At 39.9% G+C, this 27,017-nt stretch overlaps 1 protein-coding gene across 8 annotated transcripts in view; it reads right to left on the bottom strand.

The window, feature by feature from the left end:
• ctnna2 (catenin (cadherin-associated protein), alpha 2) overlaps positions 1–27,017 on the bottom strand; it is a 375,732-nt gene that overhangs the window by 104,312 nt on the left and 244,403 nt on the right. For 7 of the 8 annotated variants that reach the window (XM_037765885.1, XM_037765878.1, XM_037765882.1 and 4 more), the window contains one exon: positions 2,696–2,776. In XM_037765885.1, coding sequence (XP_037621813.1) covers positions 2,696–2,776 — 81 coding nt within the window. Of the gene's footprint in view, positions 1–2,695; positions 2,777–14,406; positions 14,431–27,017 lie in introns of those variants that run through there. The other variant, XM_037765892.1, reaches the window with a different exon arrangement.

Below are 27,017 nucleotides of genomic sequence, written 5' to 3'. Positions count from 1 at the left end.
CAATGGGGGTGGGGAAAGGCACACTTGACATCTACCGTGTTTGCCCTGGATAACAGACAGCTTAGCATTGTCTTGTATGTAAACACAACAGCATGAAAGAAAAAAAAAACAATGCCGCATTTCTCTGGCAGTGTTGTCACACGCCTTGTTCGCTCTTACCTGCTCCCATTTCACAAACGCTTGTCTGTCATTTGTGCTCGTCTGCTCTAACATTTGATCCCCTCCTTCTCACAATGGAGATGGTGGAGACTGAAATGCTCAAACGCACAATAGTGCTCCTCCCCTCAGGAAGGTCTCGTGTCTCTACATGGCGCCACTGACTTGCTAAACTCATAATTACAGTATCACGGCTCCGTGTAATGGCTGCATGTGCGCCGCGAGTTTGCCCTCCCATCTAAACTCGATGCTCAAACAGACCGCCCATTCTGTCAAGCCGAACCCTGAGTCAATAGAACATCCTGTCAGAGTGAGTACCGCCTGCCAGCCTGTCAGGCGGCCCCACCGAATGCCCAAAGGGAGGGTGAGGTGCAGTATAGCATCCCATCTGGAATGATCCCCTAGTCTTGAGAGGTCAGAGAGGACACGACCGCAGCTGCTCTGTGCAGGTAGCAGAGCGCCTCTCCTACAAAATAAAAACATCTTGCACTGCATGACAGGAAAGCGTTGTTTGCGAGTGAAACTGCATTCAGGGACCACAACTGATGTCTTATGAATGCTTTTTCTGGGACAAGATGCCTCCTCAAATACTGTACTACTAAAAGACAAGTGGTGCAAGTCATGAGAATCTGAGTTTTAATTAACTGGAATTGTACTCGAGAAGCATGCTTGAGTGATTGTATTACATCAACAGACACTTATGTGTGCTTATTAAGTGTCCTCTTTTTTTTTCAAGAATGGTGTCTCTGGTGTTTTCTTTCAGTGGAAAGCCAGATGAAAAATAAATCAATATTACTGTTGAGTTCTAACGTTGCATATCACAGCATGATTCATCTACTTATTCATCACTATTGGTGGGGGGGGGTAATCTGGAAGCTAATTTTATTTCCTGATGCAACACTTCTGAGTTTGAGTATTAAATGTGGAGCTAGGGATCCATATCACTGAATTCCTGAAATATATTTGATTGTTCGCTTAGTTCACCATGTCTGGCCACTTACAAATAAAATGTAAGCTTGGAATTCTGCTCAAAGAGCATATGATATAAAAAAAGGCAAAGACATTTCAACAGCGCTCTTATATGTGGTCAAACTGGATCTTAACAGTTCAAACAGCATGAAACATAATAGCGCAGGGTGTCAGTGGATACCTCTCAGCAAGAACGTTCCGGTTTTGAGTCTCGGTACTGCTCCCGTCTGTGTGGAGGTTGTGTGATGTCTCCATGTTTGACTTACCTATGCATGTTCCCACTAAATTTATTGCAGTGGATGTACTGTATGTGTTTGTCTGTTTGTTAACCCTGTTACTGGTGACTATAGGGTGTCGCAATATACCCGTATTGACGATAACTGTGATATTTAAAAATCTCATGTTAATAATACACATATGATAATATTGTGTAAGTAATCCAGCACATATTAAATCATTTTATATATACAGTTATGGTGACAGACTCTCTCTCAACTTCCCTACACTCGTATATTAATTTGCCAAAAAGAGTCAAAACGCACAATAAACAAAGTTCAAGATGAATTTGACTGATTTTTTTCCCCAAAATCTTCTACAGATATCACGATTATATCATTATCGTGAATTATTTTGGCCACGATGATCATGTAGTGACAATCTGATATCGTGACAGCCCTACTGGTGACCCGTCCAGGATCACTTGAAGCATCGTCCCCAATGAACCCTTAATAAGAATGGAATGATGATTTGAGTTCATCAATATAAATATTATGTTATTTAAAGATCTTTGGTCGATTTTTTTTATTTTGTTGTTTTATTTCAGCAATTTATATTTTAATATCTTTGTCATTTCATATGTCAGTTGTTTATGTTTTATTAGCACTTAAATAGGATTCCAATATTGATGCTCTGCACATTTTTTTGTTTATTTAATTATGTTTCATTTGTATATAGTGTTAAAGTGTTTACTTATTGTAAATTTGTCATATTGTGATAATAAAAGATAAAAAACAGTAACTGTGAGGTCATTAAAGAATATGCTTAATGATATGCTATATTTTCGTTTTTGTCAAATAACAAAAATATATTGCATTGTCATTGTTGTACAAAAAACATTAAAACACAGCGACATTATCCCACTATGTGAGATGTTCCCTAATTAAGATGAACTATAGTTTTTATTTGATCGGATCCACATACTCTGTCCTCCTGCTCTATAAGTACATACAGAATCTACTTTCTCCTGTTGGAAATTTTTTTTGCTTTAAACTACAACTAATGTTAGAAAATTATTTAGCCTTGGAAAAATGAATGCATATATTTTTGACCTGGTTTTAAAGATTTAGGTCCTCGGTAGGGTAGAATGGGCTTGAGGCTGAGTGCCACAGACAGTGTAAGACGGTATTGAGAGATGGAGAAAAACACTGTTGGTTTTGGTCTATTCATAGAATTTGATAACATTAAAAAAAAGAGAGAATGAAATATCGTCAGCCCTAACCTTTACAGTGACTTCTTTTCAGAGAAGGTGTTTGAAAGGGAGATTGAGATGTAGAATGAAATGTGCACTCACCTGTCTGCGCAGGTCCCTGGTCTTTTTGGTCATCTTATCAATGGCTGAGTTCAATGGGTCACCTTTCTCTTTCCTGCCAGTCTGTGAAAGGAAATAAAAATGTTAATGCAGTGAGTTATAGCACATGCCATTACAATTCTTGATGCCCAACATTGCACCACATATTTCACAGTGTACAGTTTCCTGTTGTGAAGCAAAGCTGAAAATACATTTTGTCACAGAACATGTCTTGACATTACAAGCGTTCCACGATTAGACCAGAGTCAGTGAAAACATGACTCAAACAGTTTGGTATGTTACCTAGCAACTGGCCTATCTGGCATGTATCAATTTAGTTGCCGCCAATTCCCCGTGTGTGTGGCACTTCCTGTCACTGCCAACTCCTACTGGTGACTTTAGGAGGGTGTAGACTACCATGTGCTTCACCTGACACCCACAGAGTCGCCAACTGCTTCCTATCACCTGACAGGGGGGAGTTCCACTGGGAGAGCAGCAAGCTATTTCAGATTCCCCTACTGTCCAGTTAACACGCATCCCGACTAACCAGTAAGGAGTCACTAACGTAAATCCTAGGACAGGATCTCGTGCCGTCTTTCAAACAGAAATACTGCCAACTCTCCTCATTGAAACGCCAGGCCAACAAAGACACTCCACTTTCCGCTATGCCACCTGGGCGCCCCATTTACCACTTTCAAGCTCTACCTTTTTTTTTTGCTCAGAAACAATGGAGAAGAGTGGCGTGATTTATACTACTACAGTTATTAGATTCCAACTTTTACTATCTAACTTGGGTTTGCAGCTTGGCCCGAAGGTTAGAAAGATGCTGTCAATGTCTTGGAGTGAACCATTTTTGCTCCAGGACACATATAAATGAGTAAAGTACTCTGATCCCTCTAGAGAAACACATACGTAGGCAGTGGAAAGTGGTAAAATCCTGTTGGTGCTGTACTGAATGTACTGAATATGAATAAATGGTTGACTTTTACTAAGATAAATTAAAAACTTTTGTTACCAATTTATCAAAACAGATATTTGCATAACACTTAACAAGTTGCCACAGCGTGATAACTGATGTTCCCTAATTTCAATTACAGTCTATGTTACTGTCAGAACAAGACACAGGTTTATATGACTGCATTGGTTACTAGGACATAATTGTTAAGCGGAAAACAATTAAAATTATGTATTTAGTGGGGCTGTCAATCGATTAAAATATCTAATTGCGATTAATCGCATGATTGTCCATAATTAATCGTGATTATCGGAAATTAATCACACATTTTTTATCTGTCCAAAATGTACCTTAAAGGAAGATTTGTCAAGTATTTAATACTCTTATCAACATGGGAGTGGGCAAATATGCTTGATTAATGCAAATGTATGTACATATGTATTATTTGAAATCAATTAATAACACAAAACAATAACAATAATGGCAAACTCAAGCCCAACAGGCACCAACAGCTGTCAGTGTGTCAGTGTGCTGACTTGACTATGACTTGCCCCAAACTGCATGTGATTATCATAAAGTGGGCATGTCTGTAAAGGGGAGGCTTGCGAGTACCCAAAAAAAACATTTTCATTCACATATCTTGAGGTCAGAGATCAAGGGGACCCCTTTGAAAATGGCCATGCCAGTATTTCCTCACCAAAATATAGCATAAGTTTGGAGCGTTATTTAACCTCCTTCGCAACAAGCTACTATGACTTGATTGGCTTGGATTCCTTAGGTTTTATAGTTTCATTTTATACCAGTACCTTCACTCTGGCTTTAAAACTGAGCCCGCTACAACCTCCGAAAGTTCGGCAGCCTGTCGGATTTTTAAGAGGTTAATTAGATATCACAAGTTCCGTTAATGCGTTAAAGAAATTAGTGGCGTTAAAACGAACTTACATTAATGCGGTGTTATCACGTTAACTCTGACAGCACTAATATTTAGTATATGTTTTTTGGGGATCCAACCCTTTGATTTAAGTAAAGAAAAAGTAAAAGAGTAAAATGAATGGACAACAACGATAGTAGAACTGTAGACTGTAAGCTACTCCATCTAAGAAGTGAAGAATGTGCTACATTTACTGCTATGCTGCTAACCCTCCGTCAGATCCTCTCACTCAGCTGCTGTATGAAGTACCACCACAGTTCAAACAAACAGTCTCGAAACAACCATTCACGTTAATCACTCCGTCCTTTTATTTTAACAACTGACAAATGAAAAGGTGTTGCTCAACTCTCTTTGGAAACCTAAGCTATGTATAAATGTAAAATTATTCCTTTTTATAATGAGGAAGTTGTTTCTGGATGGATTCATGTTGTATGCAAATGCTGTGCTTCCTTTTAACACGATAACACAAAAAGACAAAAAGCAATCAAATCTGCTAATTCAATATCTACAAGGCTTCTTTTATTAAACCTTTTTTTTTTTGCAGAGAAACAAAAATGTTAGCAGGATGATCAACAGATTGTAAGACACAGTGATCTCCTGTCAAAGCAATAGCAGCATACAAAATTAGTTGTGTCGTTGCCAGGCAACCGTCTGACAGTTCTGCCCAGCATAGCATGAAGGCGAACGACCAAAATGCTCATCAGCCTTTGCAGAAAGAACACATACCTGGTGACATGTATTCCCATTGACTCGTGCCTGCTGAATCCTCAAGTGAGGATTTCTTTGTGGCAAACTGACCACAGAACAACAGGGCTTTAAGTAGAGGGGCTATTTAGTCGTTATCCTGTTTAATGAGACACAAAATGTGGTTGCTTATCTCTGTGTTGCTGCACTATTGTCCTGCCCTTTTGATAATTGAGTGGAACAGAACGCCTCGTATCTACGGCATGTGTCACAAAGAACTAAATGAGACCCCATCAAACGCCCACCTCATAGTTAACTCACCCCAGGGTTAACATTGATTGTCACTCTCAATGCCTTGGTCACTGTCAGGTTGTGAAATTACCGTTTCCACATTAGATCTGAATGAGCCTCCTATCACACAGAGATAAGAACAGAGAGGGGAGGCTGCTACTGTAAACTCAACATGAGGACACTGACTACCTGAGCTCTTTCTTTGAGGTTCTATTTGGCTCGGGAAGTACGTGAGCTGTAGCAAATAACTTAAGTCTGTTGCGATCACAGACTGTATATAAGAAGTGGACTTAGTCACCGTGACATCACCCATTGGTTTGTGGACTGCCGTTTTGAAGCCTTGAGTTTGGCATTTTGGCCGCCACCATCTTGGTTTTTGGCCATCGCCATCTTGGTCTTTTGCAACCAGAAGTGACACGAGAGGATGGAGCTAAGTACGACCAAACACTGAATAAGACATTTTTAGGTGACCAAAAAGGTTATAATTAAGTTTTATGAACAGAAAACACACTGTGAAAGGGTTAAAATGTTAAGACAAAAACGCAGACAACTCCCAGACCGGACAGCGGCGTTGTAGCATTCCTGCTTTATCATCTATTTGACTCTAACTGGGACCATAATTTACTAAATGAACATCATGCTGTATTGAAGAAGACTTGAACCTAGCGATTGAGTCCATAAACTCATGTCTACAATGTTTATTGAGGTAATAAATCAAGTGAGAAGTATGGACATTATCTCATAGACTTCTATACAATCAGACTTCTTTTTGCAACCAGAGGAGTCGCCCCCTGCTGGCTGTTAGAAAGAATGTAAGTTTAAGGCACTTCCACATTGGCTTCACTTCTCAGACACAGAGGTAGCCCAGTGGTTGCGATGCAACTGTCATTAAGCAGGCACCACTATTAGAAGTTAGAAAACAACTAGTCCAAACCCACTTTCTCATATTTTGACTTACAAAAGACTTGACGCCAACTTGAGGACAAACAGCCGCAATCTTTTAGCAAATTTCTTCATATTGGATTTGTCACACTCAGAGCTCAACATGCGTTCCAATGTGGGTACGTGCTGTGAGGGAATCACATGTGTGCAAGGTCACCGATGTGAAAGTGCTGCTCAATGAAAAGAGCCTGTAGCCATAAAATCAGATATGATTCCCTTTTCGGGCTAATGTATTGCTGGCTTGCCCTTGGCCAAGGCTCATATAGCACGAGTTTTCTTTCATATGGATGTTAAACATTAGGAATGAGTCATTTGTCTCCTAGCTCGTACTACAGTTAGTCACCCCCCTCTTCTAATAGCAATCACACAGTGCAGTCATTTTTTTTTGTGGAGCAATGCACCAAACTGAAAGGAAGAATACTGTCAATCCCATATTCAGCTCAGGAAAACTCACCTGACCCTTACCCGACTACTTTACTATGTATGTGTGGTTTTATCATATTTGCAAGTCGTATTCTGAAACATACACTTTTAAAAAAAATGTTGATTGACGCAGGGGAAATGAGGATAGCATTCAATTGCCTTCCATTATGTGCCACACAATCATACAAGCACTCTCACTTTGATGTGCATGCACAGACAATCTCTCATATGCCAATGCAGAGGACAAAATTAGTCACTGTGCTGCCTAAAGAGCCTAATGTGTCATTAAGGCACCAGAGGGACGCATAGGATTAGAGATACTCACCGCCAAAAATAAAAAGGGGGCTTAACGTGAACCTTTCTGAGGACACAAACATATTCATATGATTTTTATGTGTAATCGACAACCTAAATTGAACTGAGAGACAGAGAAAATGGTCAGGCTGTCGATGATGCAAAAGCTCCTCTCATTATTCAAGTCGAGTCAGTTTATTAATATATCACATTTAAAAAACAACGGGAGTTGAGCCAAAGTGCTTTCCAGTGGAGGCAGATGGGATAGGATCTGCCTCAATACAGGTATACATAATTAAAGTAATAAAAGGCAATAATACATAATGTAATACAATAAGACAATAACAGAGATATAAAATATTCATATCATGAATAGACACGCTGCTAAACTAAATCGGTGTGCTTGTTTGTTTTTTTTCATTACCTGGAATCAGAAATCCCAGCTGTTTTATTTCACAAAACTCTGAACTCTTTAATCTGAGTTAAGGAGATTAAAACAGCACAGTGATGTCAGTCTAAAGGGAAAAATAAACCCATCACCTGTTATTTTGAGTTCTTATCGACAACTGAGCAGTAGTTATTGTGGAGTATATTTTCCTATACCTACAACAGCTCTTTGTGTAATCTTGTATCTTTAAGATCAATGCAGTGCTCTTGACAGTTACAGTAAGTCAAGGAGGCTACCATTACTAAAAATACGCTTCCCTTATACTGTAATCACTCCTCTGCTTTGATATGTCAAAACTCGTCCAACACGCAATGGAAGATGCATTGCTCATGTTGGGTTTTCTGCAAAAAACATAAAACACCCAATTAAAAACACTACGCATGAATCCCCCATCACAAACGTTATATAGAAAGGAAGTCCACAGTGATGAATCATAGGTTAGACAATGAGTCAGGCTCATACTCAGACCCCGGTCAGTCAAAACTGTGGTCTTTGATATGTGCGTGCATGTGCGGGTGTGTGTGAGAAACAAAGTGAGAGGGACAAACTGAGTCACATTGTTGTATTCATGTGTCTGTGGTGTTTATCTGGCAAACTATTTGACTTCCCTCCATTCCCATCCAGGTGTGCCCTGTATGCGCAGGCAATTCCGCTCTCAAATTCACAGCCATTAAAAGCTTGACAACACAGTTGGCTGTTGATTCAAGTGTCTCCCATACAGAAACATTGATTGCTTGGTTTTTGACTGCCACATAATGGAATGTGCATGTTCGGTTTTTCTGGTAAACACAAGTCCCCGTGGTGTTTTGCAGACAATGTTCCCAACTGTCCCCATCCATTATTTTCTACCCCCCGGTGTGCACTCATTCATTCTCAGTTGGGGAAAGGAAGGTGGAGAGGAGGGTGTCTGAAAATAAGCATCTAGTGTGCGGGGTAATGGAGGCAGTGGCAGTGGAGTTATTCTTGCCCACTCAGGAGACGGCTGGTGGACGGTGCATGCCGGTGGAACGGCTGAGGGCCCTGAGCGTGCTTGTTCTCTCAGGCCCTCCCAAAGTAAGCTGTGTAATTCAGTGGTGCACTGCAGCGCAGTGTGCTTCACTGCATTTCTGACCCTGTAATGGTGGAATAAGACATACAGTAGTGTCTGTGCAAGCCGAGTAATGTGCAGAGGAACGTGGCACTTAGTTTCAGTTTCAGTTTTTTTAATTTGAAATGTAAAATAAGAGCAAGAGCTCTAAATCGCAATAATGCAAAAGGCAAAAGTGTGCAATAAGAACGCCGTTTTTACATTAAAGGGTGTCATTTTCACGCCATGTAGTCTATACTGACTGTAATGTAATGACGTAGAATAAAAGGGGAGAAAGACCACTAATGGCGGGCTGGAGGGGAGGTGGATGGGTCCAACAAACATAGGACTGTTCTCATACAGCGTTCGTAGCTATATCTAAGCTAAGAGAAGTGATACACTATAATTTGTGTATATCCCACGAAATCAATTTGTGTGTAATTCACATAATCGTGAACAAGGAAGTATAAAGAGCAACAAACGCTGCGTAGGTAGAAGTTCGGGGTGGATGGGTGGGTCGAAAAACACTGAACTTTGACCTAGTAGACCAGCGTTTGTGTCCTGTGTGAAACCAGAAGTCAACGTTGATTTATTTGTCACGTAACTTCCGAACATAAGTAACGTACATTTTTTAAACTAAGTAGTTGTGTTGCCTAAATCTAACCAAGTTGTTTCCTACGAAGACGGAAGTTTATTTTGAAAAGACTGCATGCATGTAATGAGCGGAAATTGACGTGTTGCTGTTCATTCGTAGGAAAATGAACGAAAAAGGGGGAATAACTTTTTTGTAAGATATCATACAAACCATTGTATGAGAATATGTTGCTTTCAACCAGGAGACTGGTGTTCAAGACCAGTGTTTTGTTTTGTAAGTTACATTAGTGACATTTGTCAGGATTTTTCCGTGGTTGAGTTACGTTGTTTCAGTGTTGTTTTATTTTACTTAAGTTAAGTACTTATTTTAAGGCCAACTATGATGTTTTCCTAAACCTAATTCAGTGGTTTTGTTGCCCCCTGCTGGTAATGCACCTTAATGCACATTTGTAATATTCATGCCTTGGCGAGGCAAAACGTGACAATGACATGCTATCCTCTGGTGGACCGGTGGGTATATTACACGCTTTGGTGTGATACCGGGTTGAATAAAGAGGAGTGTTATGTATTTGCAGCTGAATGTTGTTTTACTAGTGCTGGGAAACAATACATTTTACCTTGTGCTTCTTTGATTTCTCAATCCAGACTGCTGTTTATGTTTATTTTTTTATGGTATTTGTTAGCATTATGTGAATAAATGTCCAAAGCTTTTACTTCTGGCAACAACGAAAAAAGAACAGACTTAATGAAAATGCAGGCGATCGATATATTTCTGACACATTAAAAAAAAAAAAAGGTGACTGCACTCACTCATTATATGAACACAATTTTGTTTTTTATCACCACGTCTCTGCACCTCCCTTGAATCTAATGCAATAAAAAATGACAATAGCAAGGAAGCGCTGAAACCGAGGGACGGTGAAAGAAGTGAGGAATGAATCTGGTAATTCATAGGCAATAACATGGCAAATCAAAGGAATGGGCAGATGAATCAGAGAGAAGAAAATAGAAGACAGGTGGGGGAGGAAAGACGGAGGGGATGAGGCATTCTGTCTCAAGATCAATGTGTTAAATGACATCAATTCCGGCTCCTTGTCAATTCAATTAGGCAGGAGCGAGAGGTACAATTACTGTCCAATGTGGTTACACTGTCTGCAGCGGGCTTAAAGGGGGAGGCCAGCTGATAACAAGAGGGTGAGAAAGTGCTTGTGTATGTGCGAGCCCAGCGGTGGGGGTTGATAACAGTGGTAACATGTTGGTCGGGTTACCAGCAGATAATGGGTAGCTAGATCCTCATTAAGATAAGTTGTGCTCCCTCAGCTGTAGTGCCATAGATGGGCCAATTTGACTTGTTCTCATTAAGTGGAACTTAAAGAGGTGCAGCGGTGGCTATCAGCTAGTTTGATTACAGGATACTGGAAAAGAAAACACGCTACAACGCCTGCGGCTGGAAAAAAAATGCTTCCAGATGAGTGGTTCAGATTAGAATTGTTTTTTTTTTCTAAATGAGATGACAGAGCAACATAGTACAGAAATAGATGCCATATCATAATCTCATTATAGCCATTATAACCCCCTGGGAAACTAATAGATACACAGTACAGGCACAATGCAGTGCTGAAGTCAATAAGCACAGCACTATAATTTACAAAGCGTGTATGTATATTTTCCAAGTGTGCACACGCACATTAAACAGGTCAGTTAGCTGAATATTGCTTTGAGGGCATCACACGGTGAAAGATTATATATCATTTTGCTTTTCCATCCATCCAATATCTATACGTGCTTTTCCTGTGCAGCAGGGTTGTGGGGGGATGGAGCCTATCCCAGCTCACATTGGGCGTACAGCCAGCCTGGAGAGGTCGCCAGTTTATCACCGGGCTAACACGTGAAGACAGACAACCATTCACACTCACAGGTAATGTAGAGTCACCAATTCACTTTCTCACTCAATGAGGGAGAAAACACCCATGGGGACAACATGCAAACTGAACCACTATCAATTTTTTTTTTTTTTTAATCTACTTATTTTAATCTACTTTTTTTGTTGGGCTGTACATCTGAAATCCCGTCCCTGAGAAGATTTGAGATTAAGAAGAAAATAAATATCTAGGTTTGGTCCAACCAATCCAACACATTCTCACTCCTAACTCGTCAAATACCGCCGCTTGGTCAGTGCCCCTTCGGCATCGTAGACCGACACAAGGGGTACCACTATTACCTTACTTTATGACGGACCAGGGACGGCGTGTCAATATATGCTCATTACATGCATAGTGTCCTTTCAAAATAAACTTCCGTTTTCACGGAAAGTTAGGTTTAGGCGAAACAACCACTTAGGTAGGGTTAGGAAACGGTCGTGGTTGACGTTAACTTTACTGACGAGCGACTCACGTGACTGCAGATACCGACGAGTCATGTGTCGACTGACCTCACAAAATAAGTCAATGTTACTTTAGTTTGACACGGAACACGAACAGTGGTTTCCTGGTTAATAGTCTTGTGTCTGTTTGACCGATCCAACACCCCTCCCGTTCGCCCTTAGCTGACTCTCATGCTATTAATACTACTTCACTTGCTCCGCCCGTCGAATAACGCCGTGGGGGGGTATATTTGAGTTAGTTGAAAGCCCGGTTTGTCACATACAGTTGCTAAAGGGTGTCTCCGTGCGTCGGTTTCCCATGCCGAGGGGCGCTGCCCAATCGGCAGTATTTGAAGAGGTGACAGGTTTGACAGGTTGGAGTAAACGGACAAAATCACAAAAAAATTAAATTATTCTACCTAGCTTTATGACTTGTACAATACATTTATGGTCAATGTTAAATACGTGTATATCATGTAAAAAGAAGATAATAATTAAAAAATAGAAAACTATCTGCATTTGTTTTTGCACCTTCCCTTCCCACAACACCGATCACAAAAATGATCTGGGAAGAGAGTAGCAGGGGTGCGGACAGAGCTTGACCTTTATTTGTGTTGTACTGGAGCTCAACTGCACATTGTTGGTCAGCAGTGCGATGTAGACAAGATTTTGGATGACATTGACCGGACACATTATTTTTACATCTTGCCTCCCAGGGCTGTACGTGCTTCAGCTATTTTTGTCACTGTCGAAAAAACAAGTTGTTTTTTTTCATGCAGCTGTTTACAGTGAAATAATAAGGGAGTGAAAAGTTAGTCCCAGTTCAGTCATGTGGGAAAAGCTTGTTGTAGGCATTGATTAACAGATGAGTTTCATACTGTCTTCAAAGACATGCATGTAGGTCTGAACACCAGACTTTCTTTTTTATTAATGAGGTTTAATGAAAGTGATAATGACCTAAGGCGGTGGCTCTCAATCCTCGTCCTTGGGACTCCTGGTGCACCACATGTAACTCATTATCCTTTATGTTTTACAAATTGTACACATCAGTTACAATCTTGAGGAGGGCACACACAATGCTTATCCGGCCTATTTCATACGAACAAAGGAGTTGTGTTCTTACCTGTTACAACAAAACGGTAACACTTTACAATAACTGTCATTTATAAATGGTAAATTGATTGTTAATTAATAGTTATTCTGTTAACAAACAAAGAAATTATAATAATGTTTACTAATTATTAGTAATGCTATAATTTAAATAATTTTATCATTAGTTTGTGTAATATGAAACAATTAGTCTTTAAACTATATATTGTATCATAGATAATAAGAGAAGATAATCAAATTCTGATTACATTAGTAAAATATTTATTGTTGCACTCATTATAACATTTGATTAAGGATTTGTTTGTGATTACCAAATGATTTGTTACCTTTAATAAAACGTTTGTAAAACATCTATAAACATTACATAGATAAATGGACTAAAAAAACAATTATTAACCATCTTTCTAAATAATGTTTATAGATGCTTTACAATGTATTTATTAACCATTTAACAAGGTATTCATCATCAGTTGTAACTTTATAATAGCAACATATATATATATTTTTTGCATACATTATAACTATATATATATATATAGTTATAATGTATGCAAAAATAAACTTAAAATAATATAAATTATAACATTACTAATAATTAGTAAACATTATTAATTATCATTTCATTGTTTAACAGTAAAATAACTATTAAATATGTTTAACTCGATAAATTGACCATTTATAAATGATGGTTATTATAAAGTGTTACCAACAAAATATGAGATTAAATGGTTTATAATGCTATCAATAAGCAAACAATGTAACAATGTAAGTACGGAAAACACGTCACTAACGTAACATGCAAAGCAAAACACTGGTTTTGACCGGAACAGCGACCCCCTGGTTGAAAATCCTGTGTTTGTTGGACCCATCCACCTCTCCTCCCTTTTGCCATCAGTGGTCTTTCTCTCTTTTTATTCTACATCACTAGCTGTGAGCGTAGCATATTTACAAGGATGCATTTACATTGCAGTCAGTACAGACTACATGTTGTACAAATGTCATGCCTAAAGCAAGACCGGCGTTCTCATTACATGCTTTTGCCTTACGCATTATTGTGTCATTCATATGCCTTTCCATGCGACCAGGCTGTAATATCAGGTCAATAATCATTTAACTGACCATAATAAGTACAGCAATGAACATGAAGTAATTTATTTTATCATTTATTAGCAATGTTATTGAAAAGCTTCTACTCATTTATTGACAGCAGCACACATACACACCCACACACACCCACACACACACACACACAACATATATACTGTATATGCACTCTCATAACTATTAAAATTCTGCAGTAGGAGAGTGAATGAATACCAGAGCTCCTGTGTGGAGCCTCAGGACAGCCAGCACAGTCCCAACCCCCCATCTGCTGCTTATACGAGGGCTTCATGTCTCCTCTCCTCTCACATGGTTGCCCGTAGTATCTATAACGGTGCTGTTTGAGCCTGGCAGTCTCCTGTAAGTTAGAGTTAATGCAGTCGAGAACGGCGCTGCCCGAGGAGGAGCCGGCGTGCCTCCTGGCACAAGCTCTCTTACGTTTAATGGCTGACGCCGTTTGCTTACTCCTCTCATTACACTGGCTCATGTTTAGACTGAGGGCCTGTCACTGGCTATTAGCATCTGTGGTCAAGCAGGCTGTGGATGAGAGGAAGCATCTGGCTTATCATCAAGCACATCGTAAGTACGAAATGAGCAGTTTGTTTAAGATGGGGTAAACACAGAATGAGGGATTAACACCCTGTGTGTATGGGTTAATTGGTAGATTGATGCAACACAATAACAAAATCTGGAGTCATAACAATTTGGATTTAAGAGGAAACTCATGTGCATACAGTGTAGTATTTTAGCAAAGTTTGTATATAGGCTAAATGCACTAGAGCTGACAAGGCACAATCGTTTCCATACATGCATATAGACTTTTTAAAAATCATCTTTTGGGGGCATTTTCGCATTTATTTGAGATGACGGTTGTGAATGACAGGAGACATGGAGAGCGAACAATAAGGATGACATGCAGCAAAGGTCCCGAGCCAGAATAGAACTGGGAACATTGCAAAGGTCCGCAACTCAGACCCCAAAGGAAATTGGGAATGCCCCTCAATTCCGCACGTTAACATAACGTTATCATCCGATTTTGGCTGGGGGTCGGAGCAAATCTAAATCACGCAATGGACCTTTTTCTTTTTTAGTGATGGCTTCATGCAAACTGGACATGATAGCTTTTTATATAACAGTGATAAGTGCCCAAATAAAAATTAAACTGGACATACATGAAGAGGAACAGTGGGGGCAGAGAAGAGGAAGCACGAAACAGCAGCAGTGACAGAGGCAGTGGCAGCAACTGACAAAAAATAAACAGAAACAAAGACAGACGTAGAGCAAAGGACATCTAGTTGCATGTCTTTCTACTCACTGTGCCCTTTGTTTGATTGCCAGACATAATCAGAGCATTTTCAAGAAGATTTTATCTTTCTAACTGGAATAAAAATAGGAACTTTTGGGGATTGCATATTAAAACCTGCAGTAAGCAGAATGTTTTTGGCATCATTGGGCATAAAATCCATAATAACCTTTCAGGATATTGTAATTCAATGTGGCTCATGGCTCTGTTTTCAGGCTTTAGACAAATCTAGCACATGACGGGAGACTTTGGCCAATCACAGGTCATTTCAGAGAGAGCGTTTCTTATTGGCTGCGCTCTGGCTGGTGGAGCGGTGCTTGGTATTTCCTCAACTGATCCCAACATGGTTGCTGGGTCACAAACTTTCTCATTTTACAGCTAAACAGAACACTACAAGATGTTTCTGAAAACATTTGAGGCGAGATATGGGCATTACAGTAACAGACTATTGATTCATATTTGATCAGCGCTGCCTAGTTTGACCGTTTGATCAGAGTTTGCGAGTAATTGACAGCTGCTCAGAGATGGCAGCTGGAGGGCAGACTCCAGCTCGGCTCTGATTGGTTGTTGTCTTTGAAATCTTGCAGATGCCATTTGGAGCACCGGAGGACACAGACGCACATGATTTCTTTCAGATTACCTGTCACTACTGTCAAGATATAGTGACTGTTTTATAAAAACAACTTGTTTTAATCATATTTGCTCCATTTCAAGCCACTGCTGCTTTTAGTTTTTTGCAGAGATGACAAGTAAATGTGAAGTTTGTAATTGAGTAATCTTCCATAACCAGTTTTTCAGATTCTCAGAAAGAAGATACTGTAGTTCTAGAAAGTTCAGACCTCCTACAGGGAGGTTACAGACACCATAAAGACTTTATTATCATCTACCCTAGCATCAGTACAACGGCATCAGGAGGCTGTAAACTATCAACCTCCATATTTCTGTTTTTTACAGTAGGAGGAAGGTATCCCAAGAACAGCCTGAAATATAAACGTATGTCAGCGACTGAGCTAACACAGAAAGAAACTTGGAGAGGTAGTACTGGAATATAACAAGGCTGTTTGAGGGCTCTGAAGTCCACAAAATACTTTTGGCATCCCTGGAAGATACACCCAATGTGTTCTTCGTATATGGAGTCTAAAAAGAAAAAGGTTGGCCTACTTGAAAAGACTCTTTCCTGCTACACATTGAAGACTGAGATTCAAGTCATCATGAGAGTTAAAATTGTTTGAAAATGGCAGCCCTGCACGTACAATGTGAAATGCCTGTGAAACTGTGGTCTCAGTTCACGCCGTTCCTGAAAAACACCACTGTACATGCAATGGGACGTCACGCAGCCATGCAGGGGTTTAAGAATAGAAGCATGAAGAGAAGGGGGAGGGTTAAATATTAAGTGTGCTGGGCTGTAAGCCAAGGTTTTAGGTGCATAGTTTCAGGAGAATAAGAAAAGGAGTGAGGGGAAATGTCTGGTTATCAGACAGAAAGAGAGAGAGAGAGAGAGAGAGAGAGAGAGAGAGAGAGAGAGAGAGCAGGGGATAAAAAAGTCTGGTCCTGCAGCAGCAGTATGGGGAGCTAGAGCAATGCTGCCTGCAGCCTCCCTGAACTGAATAGCAAGTAGTTTGCGAGGGAGGGACTGAAGGAAGGGCAGCAGGAGAGAAGAGAAGCGAGGGAGGGAGATGCTGAGAATAGGTTAGAGAGGGTGAGAAAATAAGAGAGCGGTGTGATATCTGTGAGAGCAGAAATGTGGTAAAGAGAAAAAAAGCGAGTCAATGGGGTGAGAAGAAGGTTTGAGTATCATTGATGTACTTTTGTTTCACCGCAGAGCTGAAAAACGTCAATTTATCACGCACGCACACACACACATACACACACAAATGCCTACACATGCATACACAAATATGACGTGGCTGTCTGTGGGTACTTGGTGCTGTTTTTGAAACGCTTCGATACAAGTCAAATGCAACAGATCGGCCAGAACATCTGAAACACGGACTGCTGTGGGTCAATCCAATTCAAGGACCTGTTCTTAATACCAGGAGACATAATCCCATTTCATCATCATTTTCTCTTGCCTGCATTGCATCATTCTCCGCCGCTCTGTAGTGGATCAGACCAAACAATGACATGTTACGAGTGATGGGATTTCCGTGTGCTAGGCGGTGGACACAAAATAGACATTAGTGTTGACTGTGAGGGGTCAAATTCTCAAGTACTTTACAATTAAATGGATGTTCAATGGCAGACCCCTTCAACTATTATGTCTCATCAATATCCAATATGTCACGAATATTGCTGTTAAAGAGATAGTTCAGGTGTTTTGAAGTGGGGTTGTATGAGGTACTTATCTATCAGTGTATTACCTGCAGGAGATGGCGGTCAGCACGCACCCAGTTTGGAGAAGCAGACGGGGGTTACCACACGGAACTAAAGCAATATAGTGCTGTGGATGGGACCGGCAGCAAAAGATATTTTAGACACCCTAAAAGAAAGGCTCACCTAAAAAAAAAATCAATATCAGTTTAAGCGGGGAACTGAAGCTGTTGTAGCCATCTATGCTCTTGCCAAAGCCACCAGACTCCATTGAAAAAAACAGTAATTTTACCTCGCAGAACATTGAAGTTGATGGTCTACCGCTGCCTCGATCGGTTAGATTGTTTGTGCTATTGTGTGACTTTGGTGAATCCGAAACAAAATAACCTATCGAGGCAGCGGTAGACCAGCAACTCCCATGTTCTGTGAGGTAAAATTGTTTTTTTTCAATGGAGCGTGGTTGCTTTGGCGAGAGCATAGATAACAGCTTCAGTTCCCCGTCGGAAACATAGACCGTATAGCTGTCTGATAGCAAAGTAAACCGGCAAAATATTCTAAATATAGCGTACACTTAAACTGATATTGATTTTGTTAGGTGAGCCTTTCTTTTAGGTGGTTAAATACGTTTTGCTGCCGATCCCGTCCACAGCAGTACGTTGCTTTGGTTCCCTGCTGGTACTCCTGTTTGCTTTTCGTCATCTATCGTAGGTAATACACTGTCTATGGATAAGTACCTCATACAAACCCACTTCAAAACACCCAAACTATCCATTTAACACTGATTATTGACTGTGGCTGTCCTGTTAATACAGGTGTACCTCAGAAAGTATGCTCGATGACAGTTTAATGGTATTCAAATCTATGAATAGGTGCTACAAAAGAAGAGGGAAAGTGCATAACACAAACCTCCACAAAGTACCTCCACAAGTATTCAGCACACAGCGGTGTGCCAAAAGACTCAAATTTGGGCAATTCCATGATCACTTCTGAATGTATTTTTCTGAATTTTTTGATATACATGGAAATAAACGTTTTGAGTGAATTCAAGCAAGAAATGTGTTTTGATAAAAGATGTGCAGAAAAACAAGGGAACAGACTGACTTGTTGTGTCTAGACATCATCTACCTTCCCACTTGCCTCTGACTCGCTGCTTGCCTGATCGTCTCTTTCCACTCATTGCTCGCAACTGTCAGATCTACCCCTCGCTATGTGACCTCTTAACTATACTGTAGAGCACAGTGTTACAAGTCAGCGTGGTCGCTCCAGAAAACAAGTTTTTCAGACGTTGATGCATTTTGGTACCATTTCATCTTTCACACACTGCTTCTCAAAAAGGAGATGTAATGTGGACATGGGGGGGGGGGAGATGTGGATAACCAGACGTGCAAGAAACTCTGCACTCTACTACAAAGTTGTGTATAGTGATCTTGAGACAAATGTTACACACTTTAATATTGATTGGGTTGAAATGTCCAGCAAATATATGTATATATATATACGGTTTTAATATTAATGTGAACTATAATGCAGTGCTGAATAGGGTTTTATCTAGAACATCTGCCAAAGTTGCAGCAAGAATTATATTGGATAATATGTACAATTGTAACAATAATATGGAAGACAAGGTGTGCAGTGGTCCTTCACCAAGTCACCATCTCTAGGGCATACATGCCAACACTCCCGATTTTACCGGGAGACTCGCGTTTTTCATTGCCCTCTAACAGTTTCCTCCAGGGATCAAACTTCTCCCGTTTTTCACATCTTTTTTCCTTTTCGTTATCGCAACCTGTCTCTGGTGTTGTACAGCGTGTATAAGCCCTACTGTTTCCACGCGGGCAACAATAGAGCTACACCAAATGTTGTTTCAAAGCAAAAGAGAGCTGCTCACGACCATAGATATATATACGCTCACGACCGACACAGCAAGTTTTGAGCTGCAATCGCCGCACATCACAGTGTGCAGCGCCCAAAGTTGGGCTTTGCTGGACGCAGCGAAAAGCCGTTGTGGTCTGGCACAAGCCAATAGAAATAACGGGTTTCAGATTGCAGTGGTGCCGTTGTCGCGTTGTGTCTGAACGGGCCTACAGTGAGTGAGAGAAGGAAAGAGAAATGGACAATACTAAGAGAAAGAAATACTCAAGCAGGGGCAAAGAATTAATGAATGAATAAAAACTGATGGGCGCATTATTCCGTTTTCTTTCCTGAGAGTTAAAAGTAAAATTAGAAGTAGGCCTATTCCGCATACAAATGCTGTTTCGGTGTACTTATTATTTTCATTCTTTAAAAGTCACCAGAATGCAGCAAACAAAGAAAAAAAAAGAAGAAACATTTTTTTCTGTGGGAGGACTCACAGATCTGCCACTTTGGTTTTGAAATACTCTCTATTTTTGAGGTCTCAAGGTTGGTAAGTATGCTCTAGTGATGCGGTTTTCAAACAAATTATAACTGAATGAACACCTTGGCACTTGATAAAATTAGAACTTTCTGTATATTGTGAGCACTGTCCTCGTCATGAGGTGTAGAATGTCCTTTTTTTTTATTGTGTAAACTCAAAGTATTGCTAAAAAGTGAAAACCAGTTATCTAGACACTGACACACACTGGTTTCATATGGTTCACTGCAAAGGCACATAAAAATGAGTGGACTCAAATTATACGAAACATGTGACCACCAGCAAACGAGTTCTCCGGAGCTGGCAGGCCTTAGCTATCAACGTGAAGGTGCTATAAAGAATGATATGTTTTGTAAATCAGGATAATGATGACTCAAGCTGCTCCTCTGGGTGGGTTGCTGTGTGTAGGTAGCACTAATCAGGGATTAGGGTGGTTTGGGAAAAGGAAAAAAAAGAAAAAAAAGGTCTGACAGCAAAACGTAGCCAGCACTGGATCAAATAAAAACATGTTAATGATAGCATGATAACATACCTGCTGCCTATTGTGGCTGAGCCCACTGTGGAGACAGCTGCTATGTACACAAACAACACAGATACACTGTACGGAGCTACACAACAGTGTGTTCTCTTGCTGTGATGATCCAGGGTGCAACAACTTCAAAGACTGCTGGAGCTGGCTGAACTGGTGAAATGATTATGTCTCCCACTATCCTTTCATGTGGGCTTTATCAGTCCTGCCACGCAGCAGCACAAGCCACTAACAGAGCTGTTGCTGCTATTAGTTACGAGGAATAAGGAACAGTAAAGCCACAGAATATCTGGACATGATGTAAGTGCACTGCGTGAGGATGGATTAGGGGATAGGACTTACTGTCATTGTGGGTGTTTGGGGATTGATGTCTTTTCAAAGGACATCTATTCTCTTCCTTAAGCTGACTTATAAAATGTATTCCTACAATGGTCACTGCTGTTTGGAGTCCAACCCGTATTTTCAGGAAATGACATGTAGACATCACCCTTGAAAAATATTGGCTGTCATTTATCAAGCCGTCTTGGAAACAGCACAGATTCAAGCACTAGGCGAGACATATGAAGCTCTCCATGTCTGATTTATTAAACTGTCGCGCGGCATCTAAATGGGCACTGATTTGATCAGAGACTGATAAATTGATTCAGCAGTGGAAACAAGGACACGCTGCACCAGTCCCTTATTTACATACCACAGACCCTAATTTATGTGTGTTTGGCAACCCTTGGCCTGTTAAATGGGACGCCTGGTGCTGCAAAATGTCCACACGCCACATGACAAAGAGGAAGTAGCACAATATCTGCCATGGTCGCTGGGATTCAACAGAGAGATCCATCATCAGTTCTGCTCCATAAAGACACTTCAAGTGCTTCCATAAAGACCACATGCGTCTCCATATTTGAATCGTGTTTTCAATGCAGAATTAAATTGCTGTTCAATTGCTAAATAATATATTTCAAGACCTATAAAGCTTTATGTGCTGTAAATGCACACTGTTGTCCAAGTGCAACGCGTTCGCAATGGGTGTATGCAATTAGACAAACACTATATGCAATCACCAACAATAGGTCTGCAATACCTTTGTGAAGGTCTTTGTAATGTTAATTTACTTTTGTGGAGTACTGTGTCTGTGGTCATAAGTGGCAATCTGAGGTGTTGTTTTGGATTACATTAATTGTTAAAGTGTTGAAATGAGTGTGAATGTTCTCCAAGCAAAGCTGAGGGCTATGAGAAATAATGCAACTGATAACTACTGAGTGTCAAAAGAACATAAACATACAATATATGTATATCATAAGTAATGTCGTGTAGGGGTGTAAGAAAATTAGGGCTGTCAATTGATTCAAATGGTTAATCGCGATTAATGGCAAATTAATGGCAAATTTTTGTATCTGTTCAAAATGTACCTTAAAGGGAGATTTGTCAAGTATTTAACACTCTTATCAACATGGGAGTGGACAAATATGCTTGCTTTATGTAAATGTATGTATATATGTATTATTGGAAATCAATTAACAACACAAAACAATGACAGATATTGTCCAGAAACCCTCACAGGCACTGCATTTAGCATAAAAAGATATGCTTATATCATAACATGGCAAACTCAAGCCCAACAGCTGTCAGTGTGTCAGTGTGCTGACTTGACTATGACTTGCCCAAAACTCCATGTGATTATAATAAAGTGGGCATGTCTGTAAAGGGGAGACTCGTGGGTACCCATAGAACCCATTTTCAGTCACATATCTTGAGGTCAGAGGTCAAGGGACCCCTTTGAAAATGGCCATGACAGTTTTTCCTGGCTAAATTTTGCGTAAATTTGGAGCGTTATGTAGCCTCTTTCCGAACAAGCTAGCATGACATGTTTGATACCAATGGATTCTTTAGGTTTTTTCTAGTTTCATATGATGCCAGGATCTTCACTCTTTAAAATTGGCCCGCTAGCTCCGAAAAATCAATTGCATTAATGTGTTAATTAAACTAGTGAGGTTAATTTGCGTTAATGCGTTATCGCCTTAACTTTGACAGCCCTAAAGAAAATATTGAAAATATTGAATATAACTATATTATGTTTTGTAATACTGTATCGGCTATCAAAAAAGCTGTATTAAAAGATTACTTCAGTCAATACTTTATTTCAATTGCAAAGAGCTGCGCCCTCTCAGTGTATGTGCCCTCTCAAAGTAGTGCTATGATGTTGGATGTTAAATGGACTGTGATCAATTCAAATGCAGATCCCACTGGTTTTACTCAGATTGTATGCATATTGTGGTGTGTTCTTTACACTATCACAGTTTCCCTAAAATTAGATTTAAAAATCACAATATATCACCTTGCCTAAAATGTATCGCAATGTATTGAATCGTAACCCCTGTATCATGATACGTATCGTATCGTCAGATTCTTGCAAATACACAGCCCTAATGTAAAGTACAATTGGGGCTTTTTTTTTTTTTTATCCAGAAAACTAAATAAACAATGATAAATTCAACAGAGCCAGAAGGACAAGTTGTTTTTAAAAAACTTTTCAATGAAAATTCTGTCATGTGTTTGGAAAATCTTAGCCATTGTGATACCACTGTGTGCTCTGGCAAATAACAATTAGTTTAGTCTGAGAGCAGCGTAGCCGGAACTTGTGGGGATCACAAGGAGGGTGAAGTGTGCCCTAGGGCTGGCCAGCCTTATTTTCAGTGCTGTGACAGGGTCAGGTCTCTGCTGAGGGTTATCGTCTTAATTATGCATGGCCCATCTGCTCGACAAGGCTCTGGTGTAGGTGGGCGGCTGGACCAGACAGTAGCTGATAGAAGAATGACGTGATGAATAATGTCGATTCCTAGTCCCTGTTCTTAGCAACTCAAATAGATGTGATGTCAATAGATGACGTAGCCAGTGCTTAGTCACTCAGGTTGAAAAGACTGAAAGTATAAAACAACACTTGCAACGCTTGCCAATGCAATCCACATTATACACCACGCTACATAATAGCTGGCTCGTTGTGGGCTGAAAATGTAAAATGTGTCCATATAGCCAGATAGAATAATGATATTGGGCAATTTTGCAAAAAAAAAAACAGATTATGTTCAGTGATGGTTTATGGTATTTTTATCAAGGCGAGCAAGACAACATACAATAGCCGCAGATTAAAATCATTCCTCTGAATTGAAGGCTCTACATATAATTTCCCAGAAGCGCCCCCCCCACTGTGCAGAAGGTTCTGCAGTTTGTCAACAAGTTCATGATTTTGTAAACAAAGGGTGTTTTGAGTGGGCTCTAGATTTCTAGGTTTTGAAATTACTGGGGTGGAGAGAGTAAATCATGCAAAAACATTTCTAAGCAGTTAGACACCCGAGCAAAATACACACACACAGGCACACACAAGCACAAAGACGTCGGGGAGGAAGTGAGGCTGAGAATTTTTCTCTTGTCAGAGGATTTAGCTGCCATTGTCTGCTGCCAGAGACAGTACTCTGCATTTTAATCAAGGCTGCAGTTTTGAATCCAGTGGCCTTATGATGTGGTAACAATTGAGTTTTTTTTTTTTTTACTTCTACTGTGTAGGGCTTGGGGATGCGTCATCGTGTACCATCACATCGCACAGATCTGCCATGCTTATCTAGTTATCTTTACATTGTGCCTGTGGTCGGTTTACAGTATGTCCTGCTATGGATCTATGGGTTAAGTTGTCCTTATGATACTTAACTCCAGCCAGTATAGATCTAAACAAGGTGGCCAGTTTCATGTGATGGTTTCAGTGATTTGATACAATGAAGGAGCCTAACAGGTCGCATTTCTTCTGTATTAACACCTTTTTCATTTGCAGTACACCGTTTTTAAATCTTTAAAGCTGAATTAAATATTGTGGATATCAATCCATAGTGAAGATTCTAGTTATCATTCATAGTGAGAATGTTCTGTTATGTGCATGTGTATGTTGACTGTAACTGTTTTTATAATTGTTTAAGTCTGACAGCTAAAACCAACAAATGTATAAATGCAAACACTTGTTTATATTGATCAGATGTAGTGAAACACAAAAGAAGCAACCACAGAAGCTGTCACAGAAGCGGCACAATGGCTCAGTGGTTTGAGTTAAGATGACCTCCCTTTGTTCAAATAGGTTTCATACAGGACAGGTAGCCTAGTTTCATCACACACCGATAGACATGTAACAGGATTTATCCTTTCACTGCCCTTGACCAAGGCACTGGCCTATACGGACTGGAGCTGAGAACCCCGTGGGGATTAATTAAGTACAACTTTAACCCCCTTACGTCATTTTAAAGAGGTGTTTTGGGGATTCCCTCTGTCAACACAAAGGACATCCCTGTTTTCTACCGAATTCTAGGTGCGCCAGATATTTGTGCACTGAGATAAAGACAAAGCTAGTTGTGCTCTACATTTGTAACAGACTTAAAATAATAATAATGATACATTATTCACAGGCTCTAAAAGCTCGACATCTACTGGGTTAGTGCAGTCCTTGTATCACCCTGCTGCTGTGTGTAGACATGACAAATTGATCAGTAAGACAATTACATTAGATACTACCTGGTCTGAATGCAGCAGACAACAATTAGCAGGAGCGTAGCATAGCCTTACATTTTCTTGTTTCCACTTACTAGTGTTCATTTCACTTTCGCTCAAAAGGTTGATGAATGATTTCACCTTTATATGAGGTCTAAATGTTTAATCTATTATGGGAATGGAGTAAACAATGAGTTCTGTATATAACCTGTGTTGGCAAGGAATACCAAGTAACTGAACTCACTGATGTAACATGCGAGCATTTGCATGAGTATGTGCACACAGCCACACAAACACAAGAACTCTTACATACATAAGTGGCAGATTAACCCCTTAGATGATGTCGGTGTAATCAAGTGCTACTGTATAGAAATTAACCAAACTACTAGGGTTGGGCAATATGACGATATTAGGGCTGTCAATCGATTAAAATATTCAATCACGATTAATCGCATGATTGTCCATGATTAATCGTGATTAATCGCAAAATGTATCGTACGTTTGGAGCGTTATTTAACCTCCTTTGCTACAAGCTGGTATGACATGGTGGATACCAATGGATTCCTTAGGTTCCCTATTAGTTTAATAAGATACCAGTATTCACAACTCAGCCCGCTACAATCTCCGGAATGTCGATGGCGTTAATGCATTAAAGAAATTAGTGACGTTAAAACGAACTTCCGTTAACTTTGACAGCCCTAGACGATATCGTCAAATTGATATAAAAATGTCTATCGTATATATTTGTTTATATATTGTTTCTATTTATTTCTTTTCTCTCTATATATATTCACTTTAAACTTTACTTTATTTTGCACTCAAGTTCTAAAAATGAGAAAATACTCTTTTCATTTGTCAGTATTTAATTCACACAGGAGTACACCAAAAAAGGGTTTACCATGTGGTTATTTCATATTGACTATTCATTTCTTGAATTACCAGAAAACATGCAATATCGTGATGTATATTGTTATCAAGATATGAAATGACCTATATCGGGATAGAAGATTTTGGCCATATCGCCCAACTCTACTAACTACTGAATTCCACTCAAACAGAGTCTTCTGACCCTTGTTGCTTCCTATGCTGCATGTTGCAAAGCAGAGCCTGGCATTTTAGCATTATCTTTTTTATCTTTTTCAATATTATCATAGATTCCCCTCAAGAGACTAACACCAGCAATTAATTTGTCCTACAAAATATTGTCTGTGTAGCCAGAGCCTTATATAGTATATACCTCCACCGTACTCCACTGTCACCCCAAACCTATTAAAAAAAAACATGACAGAGCCATACTGTTACACCGGGTGACATATTCCTTCAACACAACAAGTGCATTTTACTCTGAAACGACTCAGACTGCATTTTCGATCTCTTAGTGTAGCTCCTCGTCGGGCAGACACCACGCTTGGGGCACACGGTTCTGTGTTTACACTGCTTTGCTAGTTTGACGAGCTTGGAGGAATAACACCTTCCTGGTACAAAATAGTACCCTACACCTCAGGCTCTGGAAGAAAAAATGTCTGAGGATGTTTATCAAATGTGTTTGTGCATATGAAGAGAGGAGGAGGCATTCGGTTTTATTTCTCATAATATGTGTAGAGGGAGCTCATTTATAAACATTGTGTGTGCACACTTCCCATAAAGAGAATTTGCTGGGGACCCTCCGACACTTTGCTTTATAAATGTTAAATGCTAGTTTGCCATAAGCCCTTTCCTATGCAACATCCCTTATGAGCTAATTTGTTTGTTATAATTAACTGCTACAAATTCAAGGCAATTCCAGAAAACTACAATACATGTCAAAAAGGTGCTTTCAATAGACCTTTTTACTGTGGACATTCTGACTTGTCATAGAAGAAAAACAACAAGTGTTACGAATGGCATTAAGGACGGCTCTGTTCTATTCAGGTGTCCCAGTAAGCTTTGAAACTGTGACACTGAGCAAGCATGCAAAATACCAAGACCCTGAAACTGAGGCAGCTAAACGGAATGGTGCCATCATTAGATGTATTATTACACCGATGCTTTTTGGTCAAATGTCTTCCATGAAGGCCTATGATGGG

This window comes from Sebastes umbrosus, chromosome 3 (assembly GCF_015220745.1).
Source record: "Sebastes umbrosus isolate fSebUmb1 chromosome 3, fSebUmb1.pri, whole genome shotgun sequence".
NCBI classification, from domain to species: Eukaryota; Metazoa; Chordata; class Actinopteri; order Perciformes; family Sebastidae; genus Sebastes; species Sebastes umbrosus.
The sequence above is the reverse complement of the archived record's forward strand: the minus strand, read 5'-3'. Positions and strand labels throughout refer to the sequence as shown.